Source organism: Schistocerca americana, chromosome 1 (assembly GCF_021461395.2).
Source record: "Schistocerca americana isolate TAMUIC-IGC-003095 chromosome 1, iqSchAmer2.1, whole genome shotgun sequence".
Lineage (NCBI taxonomy): Eukaryota > Metazoa > Arthropoda > Insecta > Orthoptera > Acrididae > Schistocerca > Schistocerca americana.
Genome location: NC_060119.1, coordinates 712,116,840 through 712,139,756, shown reverse-complemented (window position 1 = coordinate 712,139,756; position 22,917 = coordinate 712,116,840). Strand labels below are relative to the sequence as shown.

General features: G+C 41.3%; 1 protein-coding gene across 1 annotated transcript in view; it reads right to left on the bottom strand.

Moving 5' to 3' along the window:
- Positions 1-22,917, bottom strand: part of LOC124610072 (tyrosine-protein phosphatase non-receptor type 13-like) — a 258,426-nt gene that overhangs the window by 60,835 nt on the left and 174,674 nt on the right. The window contains exons 11-12 of the mRNA XM_047140127.1: positions 19,425-19,850; positions 8,524-8,647 (exon numbers count right to left, since the gene is read on the bottom strand). Of these exons, the coding sequence (XP_046996083.1) occupies positions 8,524-8,647; positions 19,425-19,850 (550 nt within the window). The remainder of the gene's footprint in view (positions 1-8,523; positions 8,648-19,424; positions 19,851-22,917) is intronic.

Genomic DNA, 22,917 nt, shown 5'->3' with positions numbered 1-22,917 from the left:
TGCTACTCTATCCTGTGCAAGTTTCTTCATCTCACAGTACCTACTGCAGCCTACATCCTTCTGAATCTGCTTAGTGTATTCCTCTCTTGGTCTCCCTCTACAATTTTTACCCTCCACGCTGCCCTCCAGTACCAAACTGGTGATCCCTTGATGCCTCAGAACATGTCCTACCAACCGATTCCTTCTTCTAGTCAAGTTGTGCCACAAACTCCTCTTCTCCCCAATTCTATTCAATACCTCCTCATTAGTTATGTGATTTACCCATCTAATCTTCAGCATTCTTCTGTAGCACTACATTTCAAAAGCTTCTATTTTCTTCTTGTCTAAACTATTTATCGTCCATGTTTCACTTCCATACATGGCTACACTCCATACAAATACTTTCAGAAACGACTTCCTGACACTTAAATCAATACTCGATGTTAACAAATTTCTCTTCTTCAGAAACGCTTTCCATGGCATTGCCAGGCTACATTTTATATCCTCTCTACTTCGACCATCATCAGTTATTTTTCTCCCCAAATAGCAAAACTCCTTTACTACTTTGAGTGTCTCATTTCCTAATCTAATTCTCTCAGCATCACCCGATTTAATTCGACTACATTTCATTATCCTCGTTTTGCTTTTGTTGATGTTCATCTTATACCCTCCTTTCAAGATACTGTCCATTCCGTTCAACTGCTCTTCCAAGTCCTTTGCTGTCTCTGATAGAATTACAATGTCATCGGCAAACCTCGAAGTTTTTATTTCTTCTCCATGGATTTTAATACCTACTCTGAACTTTTCTTTTGTTTCCTTTACTGCTTGCTCAATATACAGATTGAATAGCATCAGGTAGAGGCTACAACCCTGTCTCACTCCCTTCCCAACCACTGCTTCCCTTTCATAGCCCTCGACTCTTATAACTGCCATCTGGTTTCTGTACAAATTGTAAATAGCCTTTCGCTCCCTACATCTTACCCCTGCCACCTTCAGAATTTGAAAGAGAGTATTCCAGTCAACATTGTCAAAAGCTTTCTCTTAGTCTACAAATGCTAGAAACATAGGTTTGCCTTTCCTTAATCTTTCTTCTAAGATAAGTCGTAGGGTCAATATTGCCTCACGTGTTCCAACATTTCTACGGAATCCAAACTGATCTTCCCCGAGGCCAGCTTCTACCAGTTTTTCCATTCGTCTGTAAAGAATTCGCGTTAGTATTTTGCAGCTGTGACTTATTAAACTGATAGTTCAGTAATTTTCACATCTGTCAACACCTGCTTTCTTTGGGATTGGAATTACTACATTCTTCTTGAAGTCTGAGGGTATTTTGCCTGTCTCATACATCTTACTCACCAGATGGTAGAGTTTTGTTAGGCCTGGCTCTCCCAAGGCTGTCAGTAGTTCTAATGGAATGTTGTCTACTCCCGGGGCCTTGTTTCGACTTAGGTCTTTTAGTGCTCTGTCAAACTCTTCACGCAGTATCATATCTCCCATTTCATCTTCATCCACGTCCTCTTCCATTTTCATAATATTGTTCTCAAGAACATCACCCCTGTATAGACCCTCTATATACTCCTTCCACCTTTCTGCTTTCCCTTCTTTGCTTAGAACTGGGTTTCCATCTGACCACCGAGCGAGGTGGCGCAGTGGTTAGCACACTGGACTCGCATTCGGGAGGACGACGGTTCAATCCCGTCTGCAGCCATCCTGATTTAGGTTTTCCGTGATTTCCCTAAATCGCTTCAGGCAAATGCCGGGATGGTTCCTTTGAAAGGGCACGGCCGATTTCCTTCCCAATCCTTCCCTAACCCGAGCATGAGCTCCGTCTCCAATTACCTCGTTGTCGACGGGACGTTAAACACTAACCACCACCACCACCACCACCACCATCCACCTGACCCTCTTGATATTCGTGCAAGTGGTTCTCTTTTCTCCAAAGGTCTCTTTAATTTTCCTGTAGGCAGTATCTATCTTACCCCTCTTGAGATAAGCCTTCACATCCATACATTTGTCCTCTAGCCATCCCTGCTTAGCCATTTTGCACTCCCTGTCGATCTCATTTTTGAGACGTTTGCATTCCTTTTTGCCTGTTTCACTTACTGCATTTTTGTATTTTCTCCTTTCATCAAGTAAATTCAGTATCTCTTCTGTTACCCAAGGATTTCTACTAGCCCTCGTCTTTTTACCTACTTGACCCTCTGCTGCCTTCACTATTTCATTCCTCAAAGCTATCCATTCTTCTTCTACTGTATTTCTTTCCCTCTTTCCTGTCAATTGTTCCCTTATGCTCTCCCTGAAACTCTGTACAACCTCTGGTTCTTTCAGTTTATCCAGGTCCCATCTCCTTAAATTCCCACCTTTTTGCAGTTTCTTCAGTTTTAATCTACAGTTCATAACCAATAGATTGTGGCCAGAGTCCACATCTGCCCCTGGAAATGTCTTACAGTTTAAAATCTGGTTCCTAAATCTCTGTCTTACCATTACATAATCCATCTGAAACCTTCTAAAATCTCCAGGATTCTTCCATGTATACAACCTTCTTTCATGATTCTTAAACCAAGTGTTAGCTATGATTAAGTTATGCTCTGTGCAAAATTCTACCAGGCAGCTTCCTCTTTCATTTCTTAGCCCCAATCCATATTCACCTACTACATTTCCTTCTCTTCCTTTTCCTACTGTCGAATTCCAGTCACCCATGACTATTAAATTTTCGTCTCCCTTCACTACCTGAATAATTTCTTTTATCTCATCATACATTTTCTCAATTTCTTCATCATCTGCAGAGCTAGTTGGCATATAAACTTGTACTAATGTAGTAGGTGTGGGCTTGGTGTCTATCTTGGCCACAATAATGCGTTCACTATGCTGTTTGTAGTAGCTTACCCGCACTCCTATTTTTTTATTCATTATTAAACCTACTCCTGAATTACCCCTATTTGATTTTGTATTTATAACCCTGTATTCGCCTGACCAAAAGTCTTGTTCCTCCTGCCACCGAACTTCACTAATTCCAACTATATCTAACTTTAACCTATCCATTTCCCTTTTTAAATTTTCTAACCTACCTGCCCGATTAAGGGATCTGACATTCCACGCTCCAATCCGTAGAACGCCAGTTTCCTTTCTCTTGATAACGATGTCCTCTTGAGTAGTCCCTGCCCGGAGATCCGAATGGGGGACTACTTTACCTCCGGAATATTTTACCCAAGAGGACGCCATCATCATTTAATCATACAGTAAAGCTGCATGCCCTCGGGAAAAATTACGGCTGTAGTTTCCCCTTGCTTTCAGCCGTTCGCAGTACCAAAACAGCAAGGCAGTTTTGGTTAGTGTTACAGGGCCAGATCAGTCAATCATCCAGACTGTTGCCCCTGCAACTACTGAAAAGGCTGCTGCCCCTCTTCAGGAACCACACGTTTGTCTGGCCTCTCAACATATACCCCACCGTTGTGGTTGCACCTACGGTACGGCTATCTGTATCGTTGAGGCACGCAAGCCTCCCCACCAACGGCAAGTCCATGGTTCATGGGGGGGTACACTTCAATGTATGTATGGGTATTTTCAGTCTTGCTTAGTCTAGCAATTGGCTGGTCGATCATTTCTTTATGACACATATTAGCATAATTAAATGATTCTGTTAATTTGTAGCTCTTAGTTTTTATGTGCAGAGTATGCAACTGAGTATAAATAATGTTCAGAATGTCATGACATCCAATTTCTTGCAAAGTGGTCTACAGGCTACATTGTTTTTGGAAACACTTACTACACACCTGACTGCTTTTTTCCGCTACACAAAAACTCTTTTTTTTCTACATATCAACAGCCTCAAAGCACTGTATAGTATGTAATGTGGCTATGAAAAATTCCATAATAGTTGCTAAGCATCATTTTTTCACTCACACATGCTCTAAGTTTATGTAAAAAGTAGAATGTGACTCTTGATAATTTAATGCATATAGAGTGGTTTCAAGTTAATCTGGAAACCAAGTGTACACTCAGAAATTTAACACGCATACAGTCAGTGTATTGCATAAACTAAGGATTAACTTTTCAGTTTTATTCAGATTTGCAGTTAATTCACTCTTTCAACCAGAGACTGGAAATCCTTATGTTGGCTCTGCTTTGTTCCTTTCCAGACCACTCAGGTGTGTGTGTGTGTGTGTGTGTGTGTGTGTGTGTGTGTGTGTGTGTGTTCCGTAGCTGAACAAAGGATTTATTCTGAAAGCTAGCAAGGTTTCTTTCTTTCTTTTTTGTGTGTGCATGTCCACAAGTCAACCACCCTCACTATCACATCCTGGCCCATCCCTGATATGCCACTCCTACACTCAACCCCTTGCCACAGGGATCACATTCCCATGCAAGACTTGTCCAATCCACCCACCCACCCAGCAATTCTTACTCCAGTCCAGTCACAGGCTTATCCTATCCCATCAGAGGCAGGGCCACTTGTGAGAACAGCCGTGTCATATACCAACTCTGCTGCAATCACTGCATAGCTTTTTATGTTGGTACAACAACCAATCAACTGTCCACCACAATGAATGGCAATCACCAAACTGTCACCAAAAATAAAGTTGCCCACCCAGTGGCACAACAGGCAGCTGAACACAACATGCTTCATTTCAATGGCTGCTTCACAACCCAGGCCACCTAGATCCTTCCCTTCACAACCAGATTTTCTGAACTACATAGATAAGTCATCCATGTAACACATCCTTCACTCCTGTAATCATTGTGGCTTCAATCTCCATTAATTCACTGACTCCACACTCTCCACCCAACAGTTTCCCTTTCCTGTGTCCTGTCATCCCCTCACAATCTATATTTCCACATCATCTGACCCTAGAGAGGGAGGTAGGAGGCAGCAAGAGGGGTTGGGGTTGGTAGCTAGCAGCTCAGAGGAAAGCAGCAGGTTTTCTGGCTAGGAAAGCATGAGGTAGGGGTGACATTTGAATGGGCTAGGCATGTGATGAATGGGTACTGAAGCCAGTGGGGTGTGCCACATGATGAAGATGATGTGGAGATATGAATTATGAGGGGATGACAAGACAGAGGAAGGGGAAACTATTGGGTGGAGGGTGTGAGGTCAGTGAGTTAATGGAGATTGAAGCCACAAGGGTTAGAGGAGTGAAGGATGTGTTACAAGGATGACTTACCTATGTAGTTCAGAAAATCTGGTGGTGAATGGAAGGATTTAGATGGCCTGGGTTGTGAAGCAGCCATTGAAATCAAGCATGTTCTGCCACTGGGTGGCCAACTTTATTCTTGGTGACAGTTTGGTGATTGCCATTCATTCAGGTGGACAGTTGGTTGGTTGCAATGACATTCCAGCCCGAAATGCTCAAGTTTGCTGTCATGTGTGTGTGTGTGTGTGTGTGTGTGTGTGTGTGTGTGTGTGTGTGTGTGTCTTTACTGACAGAGGCTATGGCCGAAAGCTACATGTGAGTGTCTTTTAATCGTGCCTGTCTGCAACATGACGTGTCTTCTTTATGGTACAAGTAGACCCCAGAGAAGAGCACTTGGATTTTGTACAAATAAAGGAACATGTGATGCAATACTGACCTACGATTTACCTTAGAAGATAGTTTAGGAAAAGCAACCCTTAGTTTATAGCATTTGTATACTTAGAAAGGCATTTTACAGTGTTGACTGGAATACTCTCTTTGAAATTTGAAGGTAGCAACGGTAAAATACAGGCAGCAAAAGTCTTGTACAACTTGTATAGAAACCAGACAGCAGCTATAACAGACACGAGGCATGAAAGGAAATCAGTCGTTGAGAAGGAAGTGAGGCAGGGCTATAGCCTATCCCTGATGTTATTCACTCTGTACAATGAGCAAGCAGTAAATGAAACCAAAGAAAAATTTGGAATCGGGATTAAAACTCAGGCAGAATAAATAAAAACCTTGAGTTTTGCCTATGACATTGTAATCCTTTCAGAGGCAGCAGAGGACTTGGATGAATTGTTGAACGGAATGACCACTGTCTTGAAAGGAGGATACAAGATGAACATCAACAAAAGGAAGACAAGGATAATGGAATGTAGCCAAATTAAATCAGGTGATGGTAAGTGAATTAGATAAGGAAGTAAGGCACTTAAATAGTATACAGGTTTTGCTGTTTGAGCAGCAAAATAACTGGTGGTGGATATAGTAGGGAGGGTATAAAATGTAGACTGGCAATGGCAAGAAAAGCATTTCTGAAGAATAGAAATTTGTTAACATGAAATATAGACTCATGTCTTAGGAAGTCATTTTTGAAGGTATTTCTCTGGATTGTGTCCATATAAGGAAGTGAAACATGGATGATAAACAGTTTAGACAAAAAGAGAATGTAAGCTTTGGAAATATGGTGCTACAGAACAATGCTGAACATTAGATGGATAGATCATGTAACTAAGGAGGAGGTGCTGGATAGAATTGGGGAGAACAGAAATCTGTCGCACAATTTGTCTAGAAGAAGGGATCAATTGATAGGCTACATTCTGAGACATCAAGGGATAATCAAGTTAGTATTGAAAGGAAGTGTGGGGGTAAAATTTGTACAGGGAGACCAAGAGATGAATACAGTAAACATATTCAGAAGGATATAGATTGCACCAGTTATTCGGAGGAATGAGACTTGCACGGGACAGTGTAGCAAGGAGAGCTGCATCAAACCAGTTCTTGGACTGAAGGCGATGACAACAATAACAGCAACAACAACAACAACAACAACAACGACAACAAAGGTCTGCAAGTAAAATTTGCAGACATGTCTGTGTAGGGATGAACGTAAAGTGACACTGAATCTATAACAAGAGTGTATAAATAAATTAGAATATAAGATGAATGAACAAGACTATTATCATATAGAAAATGAGCTGTAATGCAAATGGGCAGATAAAAAAAATCTACTCACCAAGAGGCGGCAGGGGAACACACACACACAAAAGGACTGAACTTTCACAAGCTTTTGGAGCCAATGGCTCCTTCTTCTGGCAGAAGAGTTGAATGGGAAGAAAGACGGGTGAAGGAAAAGGACTGGGGGGGGGGGGGGGGTTAGGCGAAGGGATATATTTTAGAAAAGTCACCCAGAACCCCGGTCAGGGGAGACTCACCAGATGGGATGAGAAGGAAAGACTGATTATTGGGGACTGCACTGAGATTTGAAATCTTGGGAGCTTAAGGGTGGAAAACAGAATAATATGCAAGGCAGAGTTTACTACTAAAACATTATGCACAAGTTAATAAGAGTGAAAAGGTAAGTGCCATTGTATGTAACAGATGTGGGAGGGGGGGGGGGGGGGGGATGGCAAAAAATATACAAGTCAGAAAATGAAAGATGTATAAAACTGAAATGGAGTGAAGAAAGGAGTAGTTACTGTGAATAAATGCTGAGATGGAAGGAATTAACATAAATTAAGGCCAGGAAATGAGCTATGGTATATAATCTGCTGTCACTTTGAAAACTGGCAAATATAGTACTTATACATTAACTGAACTTATATTGGTAACTAATAGCAGTATGCATGAATATCAGGTCAGTAAAGCAAATATCACTGGTAATGAGGAAAGCAATGCACACGGAAAAACTACCAATGAAATTAAACATAAATAATTGTCTTTCCATATCCATTCTGTTTTGCACATTCCAGTGAATAATCAATCATCCGAAGTTCATTTCATGTAGAAGTACTAGATTTTTTAAAGTGAACTGTCAGTTTGTGACAAATCATTTTCTGTGTGGTACACAGTCTCATTCATTCATTCATTCATTCATAGTACTCATTTATTCATACATTCTTGTTATAGATCTAGTGTCACTTTACTTTCATTTCTATTCAGACATGTCTGCAAATTTTACTCATATTTTATTTCTTCAATTTTGTCTTTCAAAAACGAACATTCTTCAGGGACTGCAATAATACTCTACAGTGATGTCTCCTGGAATCACAGTTATTCAGTAACCCATTTTCAGTTTATGTTAAAATGTCCTGGAATTCATATATACCAATTGTATGTAGCTTAAGAGATAATTTATTAATTTTTATGAGAACTATTGTCTGCAACATTAATTGTTTCTCATACAGAATTAATTTATTTCGATCATACATGAATTGTGGGTAATGGAATTTTTTACCAAAAAACTGTGTATTATGATGTAATAAATCTGGCACTGTACACAATCAGACTAAATTTATTTATGAGTCAATATGGAATGAACATGGAATATTGTGACAACTACTAGAAACAAACCTTGGGGGATTGCAAATACGCAGCAACTAACACTTATTTTTTAAAAATTACAACAAAACCTATCCATCTTTATTGCATATAATAAGGATAATCCACTATTTCTTTGCGAATGATTTGATAGAACAATCTGACTGAGAAAATGGAACGGTATGCAAATTTAAAAACACACATACACATACAAAATAATTCAATAGGTTTCATAAATAGGATATAACTTTGTTGATGTGCGGTGATAGGTAAATAAGACAATTCTTTCATGTGAATCTCATTTTCTTCAGTTGTTGGTACAGTTGCTGCAACTACTCACCTAACTGTTGCCAAAGCCCTTTCCTCAGCAAATGATATGTCATCAAATTTCTGTAACAGGGATTGGCTGAGTGATTCCTGCAAGTCGATAAGGAACTGTTCATCTGTTGATCTAATACTTGAATCTGAAAGTGGCAAAGAAATGGATAAAATGCAATTTGCAATGATATTTTAGTCTTTATGTAACATGAGTAACACTATACACTGATCAAAAATACATTATTCTTGATATTTTGCATTTGCTTATGATTTTTATTTATATACTCAATCTGCAATAATAAATACCAAGAGATAATGCTGCATAAAAATACTGCAACAGAGAGTCTGCAGATTAAAGTAACACTGACAGATAAACTTGCAATGACCTTCACTCAAGCTTTTCATAGCACTCCCACTGCTGAAAAATAAACACAAGAGAGAAAGCGTGAGACTGCAGGAAAAATTAGTTCATCAGAATGATACAGAGACAGAGAGGTCCCTTGAAATTACTAGACTTATTTTTTTTAAAAATGATCCCATTCTCCTTTGTTCCTAAATTTTTACAACTTCATCTGTAACACAGCACAATGGAATGACTATTTGCTATAGTTCTACTCTTTAGATAACAATTTTGTTTTCTTCCATCTGTTATGTTAGTAATAACTATACTGCATTTACTTACAATATTGGAAGTCTTACCTAGGAAACATGTCATTAAATTTATTATTCTCTGGGTTATGTGAACTCTGCTAATTCCAATGGTAAAGTTAGCTCATCAGAAAACATTTTTAAGAGGTATATGTACCTAATTTATCGTGTTGAAAAGCCATGTGTCCAGAAAAATTAAGTGAGCTAACGGCTGTTTATTTCCTAAATGACATAGCTTATTTAAAGACCTTCAATTTCCCTTTTTCAAGTAAATGTTTTACTTTTTCCAAAAAGCTACTTGCAGTTAAAGTTTCCACATTTCAGAAAAATTATGGATTTAAATTTATCAGCACGTTTAATTCCAAGAAATATTGTTGCCCAAATTTTTCTGACCTAGAAAATATCTTTGGTTTGAGGAATAATGTGTTAGTTGAGAACTTAAGCAAATTAGGAAAATTAATAACCCAAGTAATTTATATGAAGCTTAGTAAATCACCGTGCACATGACCATTTCACTACCATTGAAAAGAATGTGTTATTCAGTTAATTTTCTTATTACTGAGAGATCATTTAAATCAATTAATGCCAGCCTTTAGCTTTCTATAAGGGCTATAATTACTGGTTTTTTACGTAATTGATTATAATTTAGTTAAGTCAGAAATCCATATTTTCTGGTATTCTCTACTGTTCTCAAACATAAATAGGCAAGGCACACTAGAAAACAGATAGTCTGCGTCTGGTAGCAATTGAATTAAGACCAATGCAAGTGAGTTGATGTAAAAGCACCACAACAGATGACATATTACATATTCAAAACTATCAGTCAGTGCCCAAATCATATCAAACTCTTACTTTTGTTAATCTGTGTCAGGTTTCGCTTGATACAATATCTGTAAAAACATATGATATAGCAACTTGTGTATAATCTGCCGTTGCTCCATCCTGGATTTTCCATTGTTTGATTTAACCTCCTACAAAGTGTTATATCAGTTAGAAAATCCAATAATTGCTCATAACTGAACTATTTTTTATCATAACCAAACAAATACTTGTGTTCCAACTTCTAGAAGTTGAGTTGTGCTGTATGTTACCTGTCCAATGCTTTTACAAATATCTGGATGATAACAAATGTATCGACAATCACCTACAGAATATTGTGAAATCAAGAAAGCAGAAAGTAAAGTAGGGATATTAGGTGATGTGGATGTAAAACCAAAGTATTGTCAAAAGTATATTTAGAGCACAGAATAATGAACATCAGTAATGACGAATAGTGGTTAGTGGAAATAATGAAGGAAGCATATAAAAAAATATTTTGTGATCTGGAGTTAAAACTTGACAATTTAATTGTAAAGATGGACAAAAATAGTAGTAAAGTGAAAGAAAATAATCATACAAAAACAGTAGTCACCTTAAAAGGGATATTAGCATAAGAGCATGCTGAAAAGTAATGCCTCCAAATTTTTTATGTGAAAGCACTTAAAGCTTTTTAACCCTTTTGTGGTTGATGGGTCATATGTGTCCCACTAACTTTGAGCGCCAGTTCGAGTGTCGGGATATATGTTACCCAGCTCTGCACGGTGCTGCCATCTAGGGATGACTGTACTGAACCTAAGAAAAAAATCGGGACTGCACTGCAAAGGCAATAGAGAAGCGGGGACTACTTTTGTTGACTGGCATGTATATATGTCTGCTGCAATGCCACATATTTGTGTCATTCTTCATTTTTCATCATTTCTCACTTTCCACCGATGTCTGAAGTAAGTAATCCATCTTATTACTAACTTAATAATCATTTTTTAGTACAAATACAGTGTGGAATGTACTTCTCAGCGACTGTAATATCTTATAATTGAAATAAATTTAGTGGGACACATGTGTCCCAGCAGATATTATTTGTAAAGATTAGCAAGACAATTGATTAATGGGTATTCATCCAGGAAAAAGAGGGGATCAATGCCCACTTTCTTCCCAGCAAAGAGAGGAGTCTCTAGTGTGCCAGATGACATCCGGCTCGTGAATGTAGGCAAACATGTACCGAAAGACAGTGGCACTAGGAAGTAATGCAGATTCTGCAGCACAAACTCTAAAGAGAAGAGAACAAAAGTTGTTTGCACTGCTTGTGGTGTACCACTCTGTGCCACACCATGTTTTTTCCAAGTTTCATGGCATGTAAAGTTTTGTAAGTATTGATCATGTATCATGAAAACTGAAATGTAATGAATATTTTTTACACTGGCTCTACACAAATAAAAAGATTACATGCATGTATAATTTGTAGTTATTTTATTCTCTGCAAAATCCTGTTTATGGCTAAAAAAATAAAATTACATAATCAGTCAGTCAGCAGAAAAAGTATCTTGCGTTGGTTCATGGGACATGTGTGTCCCACTTCCTGTTGTGAAAAAATGGAGAACTTAAAAAATATTTTGGTGGTGAAAATATAATAATGGGACTGAAAAGAAACTGTTATCACCTTAATATTTTAAAAATCTGTAAAAAATGAATTTTATCCATGAAAGGGTTATATAAAACAAACCTTACTAACATTCTACATCTTTATTCTTCATGTCTACATGTTTATTTCTCAACATAGTCACCCTGGGGACAAACACATTTCTCCCAACAAGAGACCAGTTTGTTGATACCATCAATGTACAATGTTTGACTCTGTTGACTGAGCCACAACCTCAACTCCACTTGCACCATTTCATCACTATCAAAGGGAAGTCCCTGAAGGTGTTCTTTAAGTTTTAGAAATAGGTGAAATTGGATGGGGCCAAGTCAGTACCGCATGGAGAATGATCAATGACAGTGAACTCAGACATCAGGTGCTCCATGTAAGGACGAACTTTCCTGTGGTTAGAAACTTAATTATAGTACACCGACATAGATGCATTACGCATTGCCATTGAGGGAGAAGTTCGGGTCGGTTACTTCAAACAACACTCTCGTTTTGCAGTAGTTCATTTATTCACCTAAACATATCAAAGGCTTACAAAGAACTGACATGGCGGAACTGCACAAAGATAATGTTTAGCTTAGTTCAAAGACGATACTCAGATCAATGCTGGTGAAAACCTCATCGGTGCCACATAGCCCATAGGCGACACCCCCCCCCCCCTCACAGTATGGAGTACTCTTGAGAGGCCGGGGGAGGTGGCGGGGGGGGTAGTGACTATGACATCGGCAGGGGTAGTCCGCAGGAGTCGGCCCATGGTCAACTCGACAGCGTTGTCGGGGAGCTGTGTGGGTAGATGTCGTGAAGGAAGGTTCAGCCACCGAACCTGAAAGTCGTTGAAGCGCGCCGGGCGTCGTACTTTGCGTGCTGGTCGTGCGGCACCAGGGAGGCCGGCGGTTTGCGGGCGGAACGGGGCGATGACGACAATGTCTCCGGTGGGCGTGGCGAACACACAAAGCATGTCCAGGTCGACGTCGGGTGAGAGGGGAACACATTTCACCAGGTGGCAGGGAATGGCAGAGGTTGTGTCATGAGCACCTGATGAAGGGAAACACACGACAAACAGTGTATCATCGCGTAGTATTATAGAGATGTCGTGGATTATGTCTGGGGGGACAGGCACAAACACCTCGAGCGAGGGCACGTTCAAGATGGTGGGGCGTGATAAACCTCGACAGGGCAAGGCAGGCGACGGGGTAGAGGTCGAAGGGGCCGGCGAAGGGCCCAGCAGCGAGGGCGTGATTGTAGGTAAGCTCGACGTGGGGAGCATGTGATCACTCGACGGAGTGCGTGAGACCGGAGTAGAGGGTGAGGTCGGAGAAGAGCTCAACGATTGGAGCCGGAAGTCACTCGACCGAGTGTGTGAGTCCGACGTGGAGGGAGTGGTCAGAGCGTTGTGACCCATGACAGTGAGTGGTGTGGTCGTGGCCTGAAGGGGGGTAGAAGCGGGCTCGACATGAGCAGGCTTAAGTCTGTTGAGAGACACTTTAACAGCTGAATCTTTTATCTGTTTGTCATAGGTGTTGGCTGAACGCCGGAGAACTCAGTACGGGCCGGTATATGGAGGTTGGAGCGAAGCACGGACAGTGCCATCTCGGAGCATGACATACTCGCAATTGTCCAGAGATTTCGGGATGCGAACCTTAGGGCGCGAGAGGCTGGCAGGCAGAGGGATATGGAGGTTGATGAAGTGGCGTCTGATGCGGTCCATGAAGGAAGGTAAGTCAGACTGAGGGAGAGAAGCGGAAGGGCTCACAAGTTCGCCAGGGAGAACAATGTTCTGGCCGTATATGAACTTGGCTATTGTGCCTTTGAGGTCTCCCTTATAGATAACATGAATGCCGAGTAGCACAAGGGGAAGGGCCTCCGTCCATAGAGAGTCGTAGCATCGAAGAGCCGCCTTGAAAGTGCGGTTCCAGCACTCGACTAGCCCGTTACTTTGCGGGTGATATGCTGTGGTATGGATGCACTGGATGCCGCAGATGTTAGAAATCTTGTTGAACAGGGCGGACTCAAATTTTCTGCCCTGGTCAGTCGTGATGATAGTTGGATATCCGAAACGTGATACCTGTGACTCGACGAAAGCTCGAGCAACAGTTTCTGCCATAATATTGGGGAGGGGGACAGCTTCGACCCAGCGAGTTTTTCGGTCGATAGATGAGAGAACATAATGAAAGCTGTTAGAGGGGAGGGGGGGGGGGGGGGGGAGAGGGCTGACAATATCAATACGAATATGCTGGAAATGCCCAGGAGGGATCGAAAAGGCGCCAAGGAGGGGGGGGGGGGGGGGGTTGAAGTGTGCTTGTGTACTTTGCAGCGTTGGCACGCGATGCAGGGGCGTGCCCATTGCTGGCAGTCCTTGTTGACATTTCTGCACACAAAGCGCTCCGCTACGAGATGGGCAGATGCACGAACATCGGGGTGGGCTAAATTATGCAGTGCATTGAAGACAGCTCGGCGGAGCGTGGTTGGGATGAGGGGGCATAATGTGCCTGTACTGTCGTCGCACCAGATCTCACCACAAATGAAAGGGGAGGTGGTGCGGATGAAGTGTAGTGAAGAGGTAGAGTCTGAAATCAGGTTAGGCAGTTCAGAGAGGTCTAACAGCGAATGAATGGCGTCGACTCGTGAAAGGAAATCAGCAACTATGTTGTCAGCACCCTTTATGTGTGTGACATCGGTGGTGAACTGAGATATGAAGTCCATGTATCTAAAGCGGCGAGGAGGCGGGTCAGCTAGCGGGTTTGTAATGGCCGCAGCCAGGGGTTTGTGGTCTGTTAATACATTGAAAGGGTGTCCCTCAATGTCAGTCTTAAAATGCTTGATCACTTCGTAGACCGCGAGCAACTCCCTGTCAAATGTGGAATATTTCCATTGTGCATTGATGAGCTTGCACGAGAAGAACTGCAGAGGCAAAGTCTGGCCGTCGATCATCTGACTAAGGACTGCACCTATGGCAGTATCGCTCGCGTCTGTGGTGATGAAAAGCTGTGCATTGGGATGACGATAAGCGATGGTGCAGGCCTCGGCAAGAAGATTTTTGAGGGCAGTGAAAGAGTCAGTCATAGCATGGATCCATGGAACGGGCCGAGATCCAGAAGTGTTGGTGCCTGCCAAGGCATGCGTACGTTGAGCCTGAATCTCCACAGCCCGAGGTAGATGTCAGCGATAATAATTAACTGTCCTCAGAAAGTGCCGGAGCTCTTTGAATGACACAGGTCTGGGTAGGTTTAGTACTGTTTGTACTTTCTCAGGGGGCAGTGAAATGCCGTCGGCAGAGACCCAAAAACCAAGAAAAGTGACAGCGGGTTGATGTAGCTGCAATTTGTCCTGGTTGGTCTCGATGCCTGCTGCCGCGAGAGTGTTCATAACAGTTTGCACATGTCTAATGTTGTCCTCGACGGAGGAGCTGAACACCAGAATGTCATCAATGGGTTTGCTCAACGGAGCACAGGGGAAGTGAGTCTTAGACGGGTGATGAAACATGATGTTTCGCACTAAGTCCAGTGAAAGTTTGTGATGTCGCAAGAAGTCAATGCCTAGTAAAGGTTCGTCCATTTCACTAAAAAAGTCCACTCGAGTTTGCAGTTTGCGGAGAATGAGATGACGTGGGAAGTTGAACCCGAGCATTGTAGTTTAGTTAAATTCTATGGCCTGCAGTGAAGTATGATGAGGGCAGATGTTCGACAACACTAAGGACGGAGGCAGCAGCGAAACATCGGTGCCCTTGTCCACTAGGAAAAGGTATCCCAACGAAATGCCTTTAATGTAAGGTTGTCCGCAACTATCCGATCATTCCCAGACAGAATGTAGCACTGGGGGGTGCCTGTAATGTTGTGTGCAGGAGGTGTTTGGGAAGTAGCAGGGTGGTCTGCAGTTCCGTGCCACCTCATCAAACCGTGTGTGGAAGTAAAAGTATGGGTGGTTCGGTTGCATTTCCTGCGGAACGTTCATTGCCAGTGGCGGTGGCCAAGGTTTGGTGGCCGCAGCAGGCTCAGTTGCAGGAAGGGGCGTGACCGTGGGCGGAGCCAGTGATGTCCCAGTAGCTTGTTTACTGCTTCCCGGAGCAAGTGGAAAGGTCGGCACACTGCGGCCCCGGCCGCATCCGGCAGCAGGACGATGAGCCTGAATCTGGGTCTTGTCAGGTAGGCATTAGCTGGCGAAATAGAGCAGTGATGTATCATGTAGCTTGTCAGCAATTGTCACTGTTTGCTCAACAGGTTCAGGAGACCTTTGAGCCACAGCAAAGCGGATGTGAGGAGACAGTTTATCTGACCAGATGGTGAGGAGAGCCGTGTCAGAGAGTAGATCGACACTGACCAGGGCACATAGCCGTCTCCAGAGCTGGAAAGGTTTGTCGTTGGCTAGTTGCTCGACGTGGAGCACTTGCCGTATTGCTGCCTCAGTTGAGCATGCAAGCCGATGTAGAACTGTCTTTTTGGCTAGAGTGTACCGGGTAGATGAGTTCGGGGTGTCAACCAGGTCAGCAATCAAGTCCTCCTGGTCTTGCAGGTGGGTGATGAGGCACAGAAACCTGGCCGACTTGTCTAGTTTGTAATGGTTGACCACTTCGTCCACAATTTTGAACCAGGTTGTTGCCCTGTCGGGATTAAACGGCGGCAGCATCGGTAAGTGTTGTAGAATGTTCGGAAGAACAGGTTGAGTTGAATTCGTCGAGGCACTGCCTGAAACATGCTGTTGTTGCTGTAGTATTCCAGTAGAGTGTGCCTCCAGGGATTGTGGCTACAACGGCTGGTTGGGTGGCAGCGTGAAGGTGACGCGTTGTGGTTGAGCGCGATCCGTCGCAACGTGGATGCAAGTGAGACACCGTAATGTGTCGATTGTGGTTGCGGAAGCTCAACACGTTGCGGGTGTGTTCAGATTGACGCGTCATGGAAGACCGACGCAGATGAGGCACCAAGATGTGCTGAGAACGGTAGCGGAAGCTCAACTGGAGCCGGCCCGGGGACGACAGGTTAGAAAAAGTTCCAAGTTTGAAAATGCGTGTTAGTCCGCGGAAAGCTTTACGTATGATCAGAGCCAGGGCCACCTGTGTTGAAGGGAGGCTGTGGAGGTGCGGGCTGTCCAGAAGCACAGTGTGGGAAATGATGTCGAACGTGGGATGGAATGTGTGAATGTTCACTGTTCATAGTCACTCCACTCAAAACAGTGTGCAGATAAGGTGAATGTCGTGGCACAAAACACTGAGGCATAGCAGTGGGACGGAGGTGGAGGTCAGGCACAGATAACAAGTTGTTGTTCATGTTGCAGGCCGAGGTATCGAAGTAGGAAGGCATGTGCTGATGCTAAACCGAGGCAGGTGCGGGAGTAGCCGGATGCTGAGGAGGTTGACCTGTGAACGAAGCATTTCCAGCCACGTGGCAGGTGGTACGGCATGGATTGTGGTGTAGCAAATCATTGTCCTGGCGGTGGTAGGTTGTCCAACGAAGCATTTGCAGAAAAAGGCATTGGTCCCGCACTGCACGGAGATCTGTAAGAGGTAACTGCACCGTCGATGAGGGAGGGCACATGTGGTGGAAACAAAGGCATCTGATAGCCGGAGTCATGCACACTCGTAACCTCACTTATTGTTGCAGGCTCAAAAACGTCTGGCGAAATCGGTGCAATCGTCGAGTGAGAGACATCGTGTTGCAGTCCTGGCGGGTGTACATCGCCCGCAACACGATGCATGTCGATCACAAAATCCGGCGTTAGGCGTTGGGCCGAAGTCATTGTTTGAATGCTGTGTCGATGTAATACACCCGAAAATAACCGACGCAGAGGCCGCGGACACAGTAAAACGGCGAAAACGGAAGACGTTGCAACTCGGGGTCACCAGTGAGGGAGAAGTTCGGGTCGGTTACACCAAACAGTGCTCCCATTTTGCAGTAGTTCATTTATTCACCTAAACACATCAAAGGCTTACAAAGAACTGACATGGCGGAACTGTATAAACATAATGTTTAGCTTAGTTCAATGACAATACTCCGATCGATGCTGGTGTCTACCTCATCGGTGCCACACCATGTTACATGCTACAATTCAGAGCCCTCTAGTAGCAGAGGGTTGCAACTTGTCTCAGCAAAGTGAGAAAGTTGATTGAGTAATATGCATGACATGTAATATCTCAACCATTATTGAGAACAGAATAAAAAGTTTGAAGGCATTACTTTTCAGCTCGCCCTCTTAGTTGGAATTAAAATTGGACCAAACCAACAGTGACTTTTAATACCTTAAAATCAAGTCTGAGTAAGGATCTTCATTATTCAAAAGATGAGTTGGATCAGAAAATGGGTTGGATCAATTATGACTGATGTAATAAAATTGATTCTGTGAAAATTTTTTGTAAAGCAAATTAGAAAATGTAAAAGAGAATTTGGAATCAAAATCAGTGACTTTCACTAATGGCATAACATACAGGAAACAAGAAATCAAAAGTAATTACACTAAGGATATGGTGGTGGTTGTTGATTCTCGTCGTTCTGAATTAAGAGAAAACCTTGTAGGTGCTCTTGCAGAAAACCTTGTAGACAGGGCAACCACAACTATGACTAATCATCTTGAGGATTAAAAAGCTGCTTCAGCTATATTTAATCTTTTTATTATAAAATTACAATCAGTTTTGTGGCAGTGAAAACCACATATTGTTACCAGTGGATTACTGTGAAGTAATTTGTTTAGGCTCCACCAATCATCATTGGATCCCTACAGTCTGCTGATCTTCATTCATTGATATACCACCATTTTGTAGTTTATTAGTTTGGTTCTGACAACAAATTTTGGATTCCATGTTCTGGGCTACTTAGCTCTTGTGACTTAGTTACATGAGTATAATTTTCTCTGTTCTACATGTTTAAAAGTTTTTTCATGTTAGCAGGCATTTCAGGGTATGTCACTCTTCCACAATTCATTGTTATACAGATGTCACCTGAGGAAGTGTTTTCAGTGCCACAAAACCTGTTGTGATGTGACAATAAAAAGATCACTGAAGTGTCTTATTAAAACCTGAGATGAATTAACAGAAGCACGACAAACTTGTTATAATACATCTAAAGGTAAATATTTTATAAGAGCTCAGAAACATGATGTTAGCAGCCAGAGAGAAATAATTGTTTGAAGAATGGCTAACGTACAAGTTAAGTTCCGGTTAGGGAATGAAACTTCTGCTGCAAAGTTAACAGAGTGTGTACTGGACCCGTACTACTGTCTGTCTGAGTACATTTGATTGACTGATGAAAGTTTTTTCATTAAACAGCATCCAGACTGTAGTGAAGACACCCTCCATAATATTCAATAGTTTGATGAGGAGCTGGTTAATTGTCCAGCCATAAACAGAGAAATGATCATGATTACACTCCCATCACAGTTCCTACAGGATGGGAAAGTCTACCATGGTGATCCAGGTATTCAGAAGTTCATTGTGGAATTTGGTTAAATATGAAATATATTGATGGAATAGTTCCATTTCCAATTGGGAATAGGCCTATATATAAAAATGGAAACCCCTCATAAAAAGTATCTGTTGTATAGAATTACTTACACGTAATCAATACATCCATCAAGCTTTGAAATCAAGTCAGTATTAGTCTTCAACTGAGAAAAACCAAGAATGCATCTTAAAGCTAGAAATAAAATAATGGCCTTATTTTTTTGTTAACACTCTCATACCAAAAAAAGTACATGACAGGTTGTGACACTTGCTCCTAAAAAGACTCTTTCTGTTTTCTTTGCTTTTGCAAGTTCACATAAATCTTGGCATAAACAAATAAGTCACCTATTGTATGTTATAGTGAATACAGTGCATGTGGACTTACTGACAACATATGCTTCACTGGGCGGAGTTGCACAGGGTGAGCAGTCAGAGAGGGCAGGCAGAGATACCGTGTCTTCTGGAAGAGATGGTGGTTGCCAAAATAAATCTCGCTGTACAAGTACTCTTGTACCCATTTTGACACCAGGTCGCCACACTGATGACGGTCTACAAGGAACTTCATTTTCTTTGTTGTTTTGGAATCCATAACGTATCGACAAATTCATCTGCGGAGTACTGCACAAATCTGACTTGTTCAATTTTTTGACTGAATTATCTACAGGTTTTCCAACTTGATATTTTGTACCATTGATTTTTGAAGAAAATGTGTGCAGTCGAACTACATCAGGTTTCTTTGAGGAACTTTTTATTTTAGGCTGCTCTGGTGAGCTCATACACTTTGGTGATTCTTTCACAGGAATTCCAAACTCTGTAACAGATAAATAAAAATTCAAATTAAACTTAAACTTACCATGCATCCATCTCTTATTGCAAACAGCGAATAAATATTGAAGCCTTAATTTCAGAAACTGAGTAAATATTTTTCAAACTGAAGTAATGGTCACAACTACATTTCCAAAAAACTATTTATGCATTTCTAATAACAGTATTTATCCACTGGTAGTCATGTGCTTCACACGGTAATTATAATTCTAGACCAGTACATATTACATAAGTAGTCAATTAATCATATGGTATTAAAAACACACAAAAAATTAAGTTTAAATCTTAATTTCTCATCATCTGCATCCTTAGTGATAAATAAAGACCTGAAAAATTTGTGGTTTGCAACAAATGCTAATACAGATGTGAATTCTGCATCAAAATGTGAGAACACAAAATTGCCTAACATAGGCTGTTTCACAACAAATTGTCTCTAGATGAATTATTTTATCAGAGGTACTTTGAAATTGCTTTATTTTCTGCATATAAGTATCGAACATGTAACAAAATTTCAGTTATTGGTATTGACATCACCTGACAAAGCCCAATTTGGAAATATGTTGTGCATGGGAAGATGTTTGTAAAATACAATACAAAGTGTACGAACGCAACAACATACCACTGCGCTCACTTACGTTTGTTTGTAAGCCATAATTTTCAAAAGTGGGTGTAATGTGGGCACTTATAATGTGGCAATTTTACCTGGCAGATGTTTTGAACTGTCGGTCCAGCAAATACCACTAGAGGTCAGGCCTTAACTACCTCATAAACAGTAATCTGGCAATCTCAATACGCAATTGTGCGGCACCCATCCACAAATTCTGTGTGTTTCTTGTTGTTTTCTTTTATTACTTTGAAGTCAGTGAAGTGACTAATCATGCTGCATCACAGATTTCAATTCTGACCCTCACAACAATGTGTCAGTTCTGCTTTCCAGAACACAGGCGTAGGTTACTGCCCTGTAAGGAGGAGACAAGACTTGCTTGCCAAAATCTCTCATTGCCCCTCTGGTGGTAAAAATTCTAGTTTGTTTACACTCATGGCCAGCTGTCAATATATTGTCCACAATCTGACTATATCATCTGAAAACAAAACTTATCAGCATATTTCAACCACACTGAAATTCTTCCCATAACATGCAAATAGTTTTATTTTTGGTTCTACTACTTTGCTATGTGACTTGTCAGCACTATTTGTAGAACTGTCAAGTATGGGTAGCATAGCTATGGATAACCACAAAAGATCAAAATTAATATTCTGCAGATTCTGTAATCGACGAAATGGATGGAGAAAAATAATATTGAAAAACACCTTAAATTTGAGATGCACACAGTTTGCTGGCAGAAAAATACTGCTGCTTCCCAACACAGTGACCATTTGTAGAAAGATTAAATACAAAAACAAGAAGAAAACAAAGACCATTTTGGAATAAAACTGTTGAAGTTTTTGCAAAAGCAAACAATCCAATCAAAAAGTTCCCTGATCACTACTTTTTATAATGGTCAATTTCAGAGCACTAAGGCTTTGTCTTCAGGCATGTCTGTGTGTCTATTACAATCATATACAAAAATATTTGTGGATTTCATCAAAAATATGTATGAATTTTGCCAAAAATAGATTAATATTTTGCTGAAAATAGATGCTATATTTTCCAGTCTCTAGTGATGAAGCAGCAGCTCAGTTGGATATGCATGAGGCAGAAAAGTAACTGTTACCCTCCTGGATTTTGCAGTCTAGATCAGGGTGAGAAGATGTGACCTTAATTCTTATTCACTTAGGCTAGTGTCCCAATCATTCTACTGTTCTGTTTGGCTACACATTATCATCCGAACAGTGTCTTAAGTACATTTATACTTGTCTACGTCAGTTGCTACAAATGAATTCTAAACTACTGTTAAGGACAACTGTGTGTGAATAATCTGTACTGAGCAAGAAATATATGTATGAAGGTTCTGGTAGAAATATAATAATCAATAAGACTGCAAGGTGAATCAGTAAGACCATTTAAATTACTGTACAATAAGATTCTCAGAAAAATTCAGATGATGCTGAGTGAGGAAAAGAGCATCATAAAAATCACTTCCCCAATTGAAGATGGAAGGAAGGACTTACAAGTAGAAGAATTGCGGTAAAGCAATGAAATACTAAAAGTTGGTAATAAAATGCAGTTCAGACAAAATTGAAACTACCAGAATATACAGCTGATGGCAAATGAAATAATAAAGGAGCAGTTAGCCATCTCACACAAGTACTTGGGAATACAAGTGATTGATTGGTTGGTTGATTTATTTGGGGAAGGGAACCAAGCAGCAACGTCATTGGTCCCATCGGATTAGGGAAGCATGGCGAAGAAAGTCAGCTATGCCCTTACAAAGGAACCACCCCGGCATTTGGCTGAAGCGATTTTGGGAAATTACAGAAAATCTAAAATGTGATGGCTGGACGTGGGCTTGAACCGTCATTGTCTGAATCCGAGCCCAGTGTGCTAGCCACTGTGCCATCTCGATAGGTAATATGAAATAGAATGTTCACATAAGTTCAGCCAAAGGTAGAGCAGAGGATGTATTTCGGATCATTGGTAGGGTACTGGGGCATTTCAGTATGTAAATGATAACGTTTACAAAACATTTATGCGGTCTATCCTGGAAAATGGTTCAGATGTGTGGGATCCATGCCAAAAAGAAATGATTGGGAACTTTTTTTCTACATGGTCATTAAAGGAGTGATATGAATGAGGCTGTAGTGATGCCTAGTTTCCTTACTTAAGACTGGTTTTTAAACCATTGTAAGTGGGATTTCATGGGATAGCTGACATTTATATTGTGATGCCTGCCAGTGTTCAGATTTCTTAGCATTTCTGTGACAGTCTCAAGTGAGTCTAATACACATGTTAACCATTCGTGGTGTCCTTTTGTTTACATTCAATATCCTATTAGTCTTATCTGGTGTGAGTCTCACATTCTAGAGCAATATTCTAAAATCGGACTAACAGATATTTTGTAAGCAGTCTCCTCTGCGGATTAACTGTGCTTTCCCAGTACACTACAATGAAC